Source organism: Euprymna scolopes, chromosome 45 (assembly GCF_053919585.1).
Source record: "Euprymna scolopes isolate OS-2025 chromosome 45, ASM5391958v1, whole genome shotgun sequence".
Taxonomy (NCBI): Eukaryota; Metazoa; Mollusca; class Cephalopoda; order Sepiida; family Sepiolidae; genus Euprymna; species Euprymna scolopes.
The window spans coordinates 41,741,419-41,755,329 of NC_136526.1; the positions used below are offsets into that span (position 1 = coordinate 41,741,419).

The following is a 13,911-nucleotide window of genomic DNA, read 5'->3' on the forward strand; positions in this document are numbered from 1 at the left end:
TTACTTTTGTAATCACGACTTTATAATAATATATACGAAATGTGGACGAATTAAAATTTCATATTTAAGCGTATTTTACGCTTGGGCAAAGCCGACCCCTCTATGCTAGTAAAGTTATAAATTTTTAAGATGCACATGGACTTTATGCACACCCTGTGCATATATATATATATATATATATATATATATATATATATAGAGAGAGAGAGAGAATAAATGACAAAAAACTATATTCCAAAATTCATGATGTTGACCATCTTATAATTTATTCCTTTAATTCAGTTGACTTTTACAATTCTTGACAGTATCTATTTCATAGCGCAAAATCAATCACTTAATTATTATATCAATCAATGAATCTATCATACCCTTAACTACTAATAGATTCACTGATTGATATAATAATTAAGTGATTGATTGTGTGCTACGAAACAGATACTGTCAAGAATTGTAAAAGTCAACTGAATTAAAGGAATAAATTGTAAGATGGTCAACATCATGAATTTTGAAATATAGTTTTTTTTTTTGTAATTTATTCTCTATATTGCTCTGTAATTATGTTGAGCTTCTTAAATAAGGATTAGTATATAATAAGAATATATATATATATATATATATATATATATATATATATATATATATAATGAGAGAGAGAGAGAGAGGTATTAGCAGGTCTCCTTTGCATTGGCCAGAGAAAAAACAACTTCTATCCTTCTCTCTGTCAGACAGAGGAATTTAAATATTCAGTTGTGACAATCAGTTGTTGTAAAGGTTTCTCATAATTGTTAAAGGAAAGCAACTTTGTCTTTGCAGCATTGAATGTGATGATCCATTTAAACCTTGTTAGATCATATCTGAGCCTTTTATCATCGTCTCTGATGGAAAATTTTTTTCTGTTTTAGGTGTCCAAGTTAAGTAATGAAGTGAAGCTTGAAGGGATGAAGGACAATGTCCAGTTAGAATGGTCAACTCAGGCCGTAGACACATTGCTCAACCTGGTCAAGTATTTACCCACCAGTCAGAAATCTTCCGCTCCTCTCATTCTCACTCCATCTGAGACCATCTCGTCCCAACCTTTAGAACCTTCGGAAACCCTCAATCTCAACAGACCACAGTTCCACTTCAATTCACTCATCTACACCATCAATTATAAAATGTCAAACTTGAATATTTTTGCTGGGAATAATTATGGTGGTAAGTCATCTTTTTTGTGTTCGTTTTAATCTTTAAGATATTTAAAGTGGTGATGGCAAAATCCACCATTCCATAGCATGGAATGCATCTTACAAAACAGAAATTCAAAAATAAACACAAAAAAAAATCAGAATCTTGAAGAAATACATAGATTCAATTCTCCTAAATGATTACAAATGTTGGAGTTACGAAGATGACTGGAAGTCGTTTGGAAGCAGCGGAGATATGGTTTTTTAAGGAAAAGCTGATTACAACATTTAGATATTCTACCAGAATCTCTTCCCCTGTGAACTGGTTCCAACATTTAGATATTCTACCAAAATCTGTCGCCTGTGAACTGGTTCCAACATTTAGACATTATACAAGAATTTTTCCCCTGTGAACTGGTTCCAATATTTAGATATTATACCAGAATTTGTCTCCTGTGAACTGGTTCCAACATTTAGATATTATGCAAGAATTTGTCCCCTCTGAACGGGTTCCAACATTTAGATATTATACAAGAATTTGTCCCCTCTGACCTGGTTCCAACATTTAGATATTATGCAAGAATTTGTCCTCTCTGAACTGGTTCAAACATTTAGATATTATGCAAGAATTTATCCCCTCTGAACTGGTTCCAACATTTAGATATTATGCAAGAATTTTTCCCCTGTGAACTGGTTCCAACATTTAGATATTATGCAAGAATTTGTCCCCTGTGAACTGCTTCCAACATTTAGACGTTATACAAGAATTTGTCCCTGGTGAACTGGTTCCAACATTTAGATATTATGCAAGAATTTGTCCGTAGTGAACTGGTTCCAACATTTAGATATTATACAAGAATCTGTCTCCTGTGGACTGGTTCCAACATTTAGATATTATACCAAAATCTGTCGCCTGTGAACTGGTTCCAACATTTAGATATTATACCAGAACCTGTCGCCTGTGAACTGGTTCTAACATTTAGATATTATAATGGAATCTGTCCCATGTAAACTAATTGCAAGATTTAGATATTATATCAAAATCTATCCCCTGTGAACTGGTTCCAACATTTAGATGTTCTACCAGAATATATCCCCTGTGAACCGGTTCCAATATTTTGATATTATATCAAAATCTGTCCTCCATGAATTGATTCCAACATTTAGATATTATACAAGAATTTGTCCCCTGTGAACTGGTTCCAACATTTTGATATTATACCAAATCTGTTCTTTGTGGATTTGTTTCAATATTTTTTATGCTGTACCAGAACCTGTCCACTACAGATTTGTTCATTTCAGAATCTGTCTCCTGTGATCTGGTGCCAACATTTCGGTGTCGTATCAGAATCGTTTTCCTATTATTTCTAGTTTCTCGTTGAAATCCAATTGACCAATTTATTTAAATTCCTGAAATATATATTGTTTTTTTTTTCCTTTCAGTTTGTTTGTTGCTGTGTTTGGATAGTATATCTTTGGAACACCGTCAATTGCAGGCAGTCACGTTCATTGACAGTTTTAAAGTCTTGTACATCACATCAATTGACAAGGTAAGAAAGAAAAACATTAAAAGAAAGCAGGAAATTTGTGATTCCCTCATATATATATATATATATATATATATATATATATATATATAGTTATTATAACATAATATTTAGTGCATAAGATAAAAAAAAAAAGCAGACACATTGTTGGGTGCTTATTTAGAATCACACTTATTAAAAAAAAAAAAAAAAAAAAAAAATAGAGAAAAATCTTTATGATGCACATATTTGGCATGGAATGAAGATGTCATATTCCAAAAACCATATAGCGCTAAAAAAACTAAAAATTTACAATTTTTAGTGATTAAAAAGTTTTAATTATTTTGAATACAAACAGAATCACGGTATTCAAATTGAATTGTCGCCCTTAAAATTTTAAACTTTAATGGTGAATGCTCTGACGAACTGCAAACACTTGTACCTCCCCGACGTAACTACCCCGACAAACCCGACAAGCTACTAAGTCTCATCCCTTTACAGTAGAGATCCCTAAGTGCAAGAAAGCCTTTTACTCCAATAGTTTCTTCCCCAGAACTGCGGGTCTTTGGAACTCCCTTCCGGGATTCTGCTTTCCCAACTGCACTGATATGCAGAAGTTCAAGTGTAATGTTAACAAACATCTTTCTACTCATCTCCCTTCATAATTACCCCACTAATTAAGTCCCTGATAGTAGCCCCCTGCTTCAAAGTGGCATTGTGCCTTGTTTGGGGTAAAAATTGAATTTAAAAAAAAAAAAAAAAAAAAATGGCAGCACCCGGACCCCATCTTGCTTCTTCATAAAAGTTAATTTTCTTAGTTAAAAACAAAACTACTTGATCAATTTACGTAATTTTTGGAATATGACATCTTCATTCAGTGACAAAATTTGTCTGTATTTTTGTTTTTTCATTAAGTGTAATTCTAAATAAGCTCTGCATATTGCTTTCCACCATAGTAAAAGCGAACAAATCTTGCCTTTCTTTCATATTGTAACTGAAGTTGCAAGACTAATACAAGGGAGGTAACCAATGCAAGGCATTAACATTGGCATTTTTCTACATTATTTAAGATTTTTTTTTTTTTTTTTTGTACAATTGACAAATTAAGAAAATAACCATAAAAAATGGAAATTTTCTGATTACCTCACTGCAGATATGTTCAAGTGCTCATAAGAGCTTCAATCTATGGTTCCCCCATGTCACATTTTCACAAAAAAAAAAAAAAAGCACTCGTCTACCTACAACCACTATCAACAATTTCCCACACTCTCTATTTGTGCCTAACTTTGAGTGCAAATTCCACAAACAAACTTTCTTTTCTAGAACTGCCTGCCTGTGGAACTCTGTTCTGCTGATTTGCTTTCCAGCTTATTACAACATGGTTGTCTTCAAGTCCAATGTAAACAAGTTTTTGTTGAGCTCTCCCCTTGAATAGTCAAATTCTACCCAATTTCCACCACTAATGATTACTGTGCTGTTGTCTCAATGGTCTCCATACACTCGTTAACCACTATCTTCGAGTGATCTTCAGGTTTTGATGAGTGCTGACTCACTTGTAGAAAAAAAAATTAATCCTTACTAATCCTTAATGCTGCAAAAGAGGAGGCACATTGGTTTTCATCATGTTAGAAACTTTCACTTTTTTTTTTTTTACACGGTGGTCACCACTTATCAAGGCCCAGAAGCCACTCAGGGATAAGGATTATTGCAAGTACACTACGTTAGTCTGGAGATTTAATGAAGTGTTTACTTAAGAGGGCGGTTCATTAGGAATTATCGTTATCGTTTTAAAATAGAAGGGAGGTAACCAATGCAAGGCATCAACATTGGCATTCTTCGACATATATATAATTTAAAATGATTTTTTTTTGTTTTGCACTTGTCCAGATCTTCTTCTGAAAAAAACAAAAATAAATAAAAATCTGTATGATCTAGTGTTATCTTGCAGTATGTCTCAAAGTAAATATATGTATAAACTACAATGTTTGACTGTTTTCGACAGTGGGCAAGTATATAGCTGTGTTTTTTATAACAAATGACAAATTCTTTCTTGATATAAATACAGTTGCACTTTTGCCAATCTATGTATAGCATGGAGCATGGGCAGAGAGAGAGAGAGAGAGATAGAGAGAGAGAGAGAGATCTGGAGGTGCTGTGACAGACCTATCTGTAGCATACGTCTCTGTAACTGTCTGTCTGACTATCCCCAAAACATTTGTTTTTATAATGATTGCATAACTCTGAACTTATTGTTCTTTTGTTTGCCATTGACTTTTTTCATCTACGTGACAGGTCAGAATCTAGGTTGCTTTTGTCCTACTCACTCTTTGTTTTTAGGAACCTGGTATCACCTGGAAATTTTGTTACCATGTGCTTCATTCATGTGAATGTAACTTACACCCCCACTGAAAAATGGTACGGTCTGGTGACTTTATTGATGAGTGAGTGAGCTGATGTTGTCATTGTGGAAGAAAATGGCAGCACCCATGAATTCTGGTGATGAAGTCCAACTTAGTCTGAGAAATCGGCGATTATTGTTCAATTTAAGTGCTAGATATTTTGAATGACTTTGATGACAACTATGATTCCGAAAGTGGAGGTGATGTTGAAAGAAATGATTTTGAGTATTCTGAGAATGAAACTGATGATATTTATGAACCTGTTGATTCTGACTCACCGCAATCCAGAAATGATGCTGACACCTCAGATACTGATGTTGGTGATCAGCCAGCTCCAGTGTAAGCACATAGGCCTGCCCAGAATAATGTCTCAATGATCCCTGGGTGACAATTAAAGATCTGCAGGCTGACAAGCCACCAATCTTCCATGATTTCACTGCCCACTGTGGACCAACCGCGACTCCAATCTCAACTACTTCCCCAGTGACATATTTTGAGTATTTCTTTAGGCTCATTAGTGATGATACTGATTCTCTCTGGGACTTCTTGGTAAATGAGACAAATAACTATTTTGTCTGGTGTTGAGTAAAATCAGGGGTGCTGCAGCAGCATTCCAAAATGTGGTCCTGGTAGCCTGCTACCATTGAGCAAATATGTGCATTCATTGGTCTGTATTTAAACATAGGGCTTATCAAAATGCCCACAATGAAATCGTATATTTAGAAGACCAAGTAGCTGAGTACAATGCCGGTATGAGTGGGGGGTCGATGTTTCTGACCATATGACTGACACCTATGCTGCAGAAAGGAGGTCTGTAAAGTGCTGGAAGAGAGTGTTCTTCCATTTGATAGACAAAACTGTGATAAATACCTACATAATGTACAAGATGAATCCAAACATCGATGGCCCAAATATGACCCATCACGAGTTCTTGATTGGTGTGGTTGAAGGACTGGTTGATGTTTACCAGGAGCCCAGGAAAAGTTTGGGTAATGACCAAGCCAGATGGCTGTGAGACTATTCAAGACAAAAAACGGAAAATGTATGTCGTTTGTGGGAAGAACTGAGATGAACGCTTTAAAGGCACAAGGATTACGACTTGGTGTCATGAATGTGTAGTTGCACTATACCGAAAAGAATGCTTTTCAGGCATACAATTCATAATGAATGAAGACATATAGGGCTTAGGGATATTCTATAAGTCAAGGACAGACAGTTTCCGGGAGGTAAAATGGAAATATTTAATTTTATTTTGGTATCTTAAAACATTTTCATGATGAGTCACAGAATTCATTACATTACTTTTGGCCCCAAAATTGACTGAAACCATTGTGTGTTCCGGGTGTTCCAGACCGACCAAAGGGTTAACATATGTATCCATGACATAAAGAAAATAGTGTACACCAAAAATCACATAAATTTATCGATTAGTTTTATTTTTATAACGAAAAATAAGCAAATTTGACTTTTTCAAATGACTTTCCCACTCCTTCCCATGTTAAGGGTGACTTTTTAAAATCTTGAAAGTTTGAATTTGTTAAAATGTTTTTGAATTATAATGAGGGTATGACTTCAATGATTTCGATGATCATTGTTATAACTGTGGTTATAACAATCAACCAATCAGAAGCCTCAAAAGTTATTATAAAAAATGTCGAATTTTGGATTCAGTTAGTTCGCCGTTGGCCTCTGTCTCGAAACGACTAAATTGTGACTGCATTGATTCTTCGCCGATTTGATTTACTGTTGCCATCTTTGTTCAACATAATGTCTCAACACTTGACAGAATTATTTGGAGTTATCTCCCTTGTTCTTGCAGACTTTTTTTTCAAGATGGTGAAATCATTAGCAGTTTGGCCATACCAGTTTTCTTATTTAAAGATAAAACTATCCAATTCATGTGGTTTTTAGCATATAATATTTTCTTTATACCAGGAGTACATACGTCATCAGGTTTTTCTTTATTTTTGTTTTTCATGGAGGGAATCTTTACATAAAAAAATCTCACAAGTTGCAATTATGTGGAGTTATCTCCCTTGTATTATTTTAAAAGTGTTTTTAGTGTTTTCAAAATGGTGTGGCAAAAGAGTTATTCCTCGGTTAGACATAAAATTTGATATATTATTTAATTGGAATTCATTGGTATGAGTATTATTTAGTAATTTTATTTATTGCGGACTATTATCCTCATCTAAGTTGTTCCACAACGTTTCGGCCAACTATTCCTCTGGCCTTCGTCAGGTGGTAACCGCGATGGGATAAGAACTCTGAATTTCCTAACTGCATCCTCAGCAATTACTGCCTTCCATAGTTGTTGTTGTTTCACCATGCTTTTGGCCAAATAAGCCTCTGGCCGACTTTGTGTAGGATTGAAACCACTATCTTCAGACAATTCTCACCTGGAACCGTAGAGATTCAACGTCTCTATCAACTGCACCATGGGTAACGAAAGGCGATCAAGGTTGAATTTTTTGGTCTTATAAATTCATGTTTATTTATTATCTGATAATTGCAGTGAATGCAGCCAGAAGATTCATAGTTCCTATCCGTCACGGTTACCACCTGACGCAGGCCAGAGGAATAGTTGTCCGAAACGTTGTGAAACAACTAATAAAAGATAAGGATAATTGTCCGCAATAAATAAAATTAATAAGACTGTAATTACTGTCTTCCACCATGTTACCACCTGACGAAGGTCAGAGGAATAGTTGGCCGAAACGTTGTGAAACAACTAATAAAAGATAAGGATAATTGTCCGCAATAAATAAAATTAATAAGACTGCAATTACTGTCTTCCACCATGTTACCACCTGACGAAGGCCAGAGGAATAGTTGTCCGAAACGTTGTGAAACAACTAATAAAAGATAAGGATAATTGTCCGCAATAAATAAAATTAATAAGACTGCAATTACTGTCTTCCACCATGTTACCACCTGACGAAGGTCAGAGGAATAGTTGGCCGAAACGTTGTGAAACAACTAATAAAAGATAAGGATAATTGTCCGCAATAAATAAAATTAATAAGACTGCAATTACTGTCTTCCACCATGTTACCACCTGACGAAGGCCAGAGGAATAGTTGTCCGAAACGTTGTGAAACAACTAATAAAAGATAAGGATAATTGTCCGCAATAAATAAAATTAATAAGACTGCAATTACTGTCTTCCACCATGTTACCACCTGACGAAGGTCAGAGGAATAGTTGGCCGAAACGTTGTGAAACAACTAATAAAAGATAAGGATAATTGTCCGCAATAAATAAAATTAATAAGACTGCAATTACTGTCTTCCACCATGTTACCACCTGACGAAGGTCAGAGGAATAGTTGTCCGAAACGTTGTGAAACAACTAATAAAAGATAAGGATAATTGTCCGCAATAAATAAAATTAATAAGACTGCAATTACTGTCTTCCACCATGTTACCACCTGACGAAGGCCAGAGGAATAGTTGTCCGAAACGTTGTGAAACAACTAATAAAAGATAAGGATAATTGTCCGCAATAAATAAAATTAATAAGACTGCAATTACTGTCTTCCACCATGTTACCACCTGACGAAGGTCAGAGGAATAGTTGTCCGAAACGTTGTGAAACAACTAATAAAAGATAAGGATAATTGTCCGCAATAAATAAAATTAATAAGACTGTAATTACTGTCTTCCACCATGTTACCACCTGACGAAGGTCAGAGGAATAGTTGGCCGAAACGTTGTGAAACAACTAATAAAAGATAAGGATAATTGTCCGCAATAAATAAAATTAATAAGACTGCAATTACTGTCTTCCACCATGTTACCACCTGACGAAGGCCAGAGGAATAGTTGTCCGAAACGTTGTGAAACAACTAATAAAAGATAAGGATAATTGTCCGCAATAAATAAAATTAATAAGACTGTAATTACTGTCTTCCACCATGTTACCACCTGACGAAGGTCAGAGGAATAGTTGGCCGAAACGTTGTGAAACAACTAATAAAAGATAAGGATAATTGTCCGCAATAAATAAAATTAATAAGACTGCAATTACTGTCTTCCACCATGTTACCACCTGACGAAGGCCAGAGGAATAGTTGTCCGAAACGTTGTGAAACAACTAATAAAAGATAAGGATAATTGTCCGCAATAAATAAAATTAATAAGACTGCAATTACTGTCTTCCACCATGTTACCACCTGACGAAGGCCAGAGGAATAGTTGTCCGAAACGTTGTGAAACAACTAATAAAAGATAAGGATAATTGTCCGCAATAAATAAAATTAATAAGACTGCAATTACTGTCTTCCACCATGTTACCACCTGACGAAGGCCAGAGGAATAGTTGTCCGAAACGTTGTGAAACAACTAATAAAAGATAAGGATAATTGTCCGCAATAAATAAAATTAATAAGACTGCAATTACTGTCTTCCACCATGTTACCACCTGACGAAGGCCAGAGGAATAGTTGTCCGAAACGTTGTGAAACAACTAATAAAAGATAAGGATAATTGTCCGCAATAAATAAAATTAATAAGACTGCAATTACTGTCTTCCACCATGTTACCACCTGACGAAGGCCAGAGGAATAGTTGTCCGAAACGTTGTGAAACAACTAATAAAAGATAAGGATAATTGTCCGCAATAAATAAAATTAATAAGACTGCAATTACTGTCTTCCACCATGTTACCACCTGACGAAGGCCAGAGGAATAGTTGGCCGAAACGTTGTGAAACAACTAAGAAAAGATGAGGATAACAGTCCACAATAAATAAAATAAAATTTGATATTCTTATTTAAAAATAAAACTCTTTGATCAATGAATTTTTGGTGTACAATATTTTCTTTCCGTTATGGGTACATACATCATACAAATTTTTTCTTTCCTTTTTTGTTCATTTTGTTGGGATTTGTGTTAAGATTTACCTAGTTTCCTCTATACGAGGGCAAAGTTAAACAGAATGTCAGTTTTTAACATGCAGGATATCAAGCTCTCCAAAAGGGCAACTTTTAACCCGGACAAAACTGACAACACTTGCTAATTAAAAATCGATTTTACATCCTAGAAAAACAGTTTTGTTTTCATGACACATAAAAGATGTAATGTAATAATTAATTCCATTGATGACCAATGGTTATTATCATCGAGAAGTCAATGGTAAATCGCTGTTGCGATGATGAAAATTCATTTCTAAAGGTTATTGAAAGAGATGGAGAGTACTGGAAATCTAGGGAGATTTATTGTCATCCAGACTCCAGGGAACACCATATTTTTTTTTTTACCCACCTTTACCCCAAACAAGGCATATTGTCACCTGGATGTAAGGGGCTACTAATTGGGACGATGCCTAAAAAAGAATAAGATGCTGGAACTTCTGCATATCAGTACAGTTTGGAAAACAGACAGCAGGAAGAGAATTCCAAAGTCTAGCTATTCGAGGGAAGCAGCTATTTGAGTATTTTTTTTTTTTTTTACACGGTGGTCACCACTTATCAAGGCCCAGAAGCCACTCAGGGATAAGGGTTATTGCAAGTACAGTACGTTAGTGTGGAGATTTGATGAAGTGTTTACTTAAGGGGGCGGTTCATTAGGAATTTGTTTACGTTGGACTTGAAGACATCCAGGTTGTAGTCAGGTGGGAAGCAGGCAGATGGAACAGTTCCACAGGCATGCAGTTCTAAGAAAGAAGCTTTGTTCATGGAATCTACATTTTGATTTAGGCACAGATAAAGAGTGGGGGAAATTTTTTCACAGTGGATTCAGCTAGACGGGTGTTTTTCATGAAAGATTGGCGAGGGGGGACCAGAGATTGGAGTTCAGACGAGCACCTGCCATGGAAATAACGATAAAACAAGGATAGGCTCGCAACATCTCTTCTTTGGGGGAGGGGTTGCAGGGTAGAGAAAAGAGCGTCCCCCACTAAGCCGCGAAGTCTATTTTGTACTCTGTCAAGGCAGGATAAGCTGTTTTTAGCAGCTCCTGCCCAGATATGGCAGCAGTATTCCATCCTTGGGTTTACTTGGCTTTTATATATAACAGTAGAGTAGAAAACTTTCTGACATTTAGAGACCTCAACAGTGAAAGGGTGTGAGGTTGTTGTTAGTAAGTAATCTCTGATGATGATTTATGTGAGAACTCCAAGTGAGTACAAATGATAATAATTTTTGACAAGCACACTTAATAAAAAAAAAATCCAAAGTAAACGGTGAATGTATTTTACAAATACATTCACCCCAGACCTGAAATGAAAGACTTTCATCAAATGTTGCATCACTTTACCGCTCCAGAAGGTGTCTCCCTTCCAACACAATCCTCTACGTGTATAAGAGCAAAATATGACCTAAAATGGAGTACTTTTGCCACATCTGGGGAGGAGCTGCCACGAGTTACATATCCTGCCTTGACAGAGGGCAAAACCGACATTGAAACCTAGTAGTCAATGCCCTTTCCTCTCTGCAACCTCTTTCCCACTGAAGAGATGTTGTAAGCCTGTCTCTGCTCTATCGTTATTTTCACAGAAAATGCTCATCTGAGCTTCATTTAATGGTCCCCCACTGGCAGATTTTCACAAAAAGCATTTGTCAAGCTACAACCACTATCATTAAGTTCCCTTACTCTCTGTCAGTGCCTAAATCTAAACGCAAATTCCATGAACAAAGCTTTTTTTTTTGTCTTGAACTGCTTGCATGTGGACTTCTGTTCCATTGGCCTACTTCCCGGCTGACTGCAACATGGTGGTCTTCAAGTTCAATGTGAACAAGTTCTTGCTATCCCACCCCCTATAATAATCTAATTCTGACTAATTGAATTCCAACGAGAAACGATCACTCAGCAGTTGTCTTACTGACTATATTACACTTTATCCTCGAGTGATCTCAAGGCCTTGAAAAAAAAACAGAAAGATTTAATCCCTCGAATTTTGCTTAGAATAATCTGATTAATGTTGCAGCATTCAATTCTTATCACAAAAGTCTTTGGGAGATAAGCAGCCATGATGGATTTCCAACCAAACTTAATATGCAGAATATCTATTATTCTCATACACCCGACATCCACGTCACTTAAATGATTATGTCGTATATCCAATCGTTCTAACCTCATCGATTATGTTTCATCTTTCAGTTTTATCCCTTGCAAAAATGTGCCGACATCAAAAATTCATTCGTCCAATTTCAAGGTGTGAATATTACCTACAGACACACAGAAAAGGTAAACATTTTATTTTATATTTTGTAAAACGAAATGAAATTATGGGATGAATATAATCCAATATTTTCCCCGGTTGTGTTTTAAATTCCCGATTGCGATACAATTGTGATACTATCGATGTTGACTCCCACTTTTAGGGCGCCTGGATAATTTAAAAGTTCTGAGATAAAAAAGTTTTTTTTAAATAAAAATGAGTAAAAATGTAAATAAATAAATAAAGTAAATAATAGGGAATAAAATGTGAACAAAAATATCTGAACGAAAGCAAAATAATTATGATTAGATTTACATATAATGGCTTCATATAAAACAAATAAAACCTACTTGGAGTTTTTCAAGCTACCTATGGTGCTCTACTGAATGTCTATCATGCTAGAAAATTACACACCCTTGAAAGTATCCTGTACCTCTACAAAACCATCATTCACCCTTGCATAAAATTTTTCAAGCTACCTATGGTGCTCTACTGAATGTCTATAATGCTAGAAAATTACACACACTTGAAAGTATCCTGTACCTCTACAAAACCACCATTCACCCATAAAATATTGTTGCCACATTTGCGCTGGTACATCTACTACTAGTCTCTCCCTCTTGGTCTCAAAAAGAGTCTCAAATTTCATAGATCCTGCTTTGTCAACCAAGTTCCAACCCCTGTCCCATCACTGCAATGTTGCATCCCTGTGCATAAGTCCTACCTAACTGGTCCTGGATATGACCTAAAACTATATCCGATGGTGAGGCCCCACCTTGCGGGCCTTGGGGAGTGTGGAGCCACCCTTTAATTGCCATTGTTCCCAGGTCCACTCTGACCCGGAGTGGTAGCACCTGTTAGGGTCCCAACTATGGGTTAAATAGAATCCGACTTCAAAAAAAAAAATATACTCCATTAAAAATCGTTCCTCAAAATAACTAGATTCGGCATTAAATAACCTAAAAAAGGTTGATATGCCGTAAAACAAAAACAACCAACCAACCAACCAACCAACCCACTTTTAGGAGAGGTTATTGTTTTACGTTCCAAATAAATTATAGCAAAGAACAAGGCACAAAAGAAACACAAACTTCTTTTTAAACAATAAGAATAAAGAGTATTTTTTAAACAATAAGAATAAAGAGTATTTTATTTGTAGCAGGAACTGGCAGGTCAGACTGCTAAAAGGGAAGAAGGAGAAGAAAGTTCTTTTAAGGTTGTCGAAGGTCAGTCAGTACTGTGTCGTCTCCGGCTGGGTAGCAGTTGTCTCAAATCGAGACCTTCAATGTTATAGCGAGATATCCGGTAGACAGGGGATGAAAGAGGATAGATGTTGCTAGGCTGGCGGTCCGGATCTGACTGGCTAATGTTCCCTCAAGACTTTTTAGGGAGCTGATGAATCAATGTTCCCTGTTAGCTGATAGGTCAGCCTGTGGCCGGAGAACTCCGAGCAGGGTATTGATTCACCAATAAAAAACATTTTGTGTAACCATTTTCATGCCTTGCAATAAAATGCTTTTCTAACTTGTAAGACATTTCGTGGGGATCAGGATTTTTCCTACATTAAAAGTCAACATTAAAATTAAAAAATTTAGGATGCTGGTCTTTCCCGTTCATGAAGTGAATGTTAGTGAAGGAGAAATCCTTCTAAAAAAAAAAAAA

The 13,911-nt window shown here is 35.8% G+C and overlaps 1 protein-coding gene across 2 annotated transcripts in view; it reads left to right on the forward strand.

Moving 5' to 3' along the window:
* LOC145269494 (protein hobbit-like) overlaps positions 1 to 13,911 on the forward strand; it is a 387,158-nt gene that overhangs the window by 205,766 nt on the left and 167,481 nt on the right. For both annotated transcript variants that reach the window (XM_080125227.1, XM_080125228.1), the window contains exons 18-20: positions 903 to 1,194; positions 2,607 to 2,713; positions 12,189 to 12,275. In XM_080125227.1, coding sequence (XP_079981353.1) covers positions 903 to 1,194; positions 2,607 to 2,713; positions 12,189 to 12,275 — 486 coding nt within the window. The remainder of the gene's footprint in view (positions 1 to 902; positions 1,195 to 2,606; positions 2,714 to 12,188; positions 12,276 to 13,911) is intronic.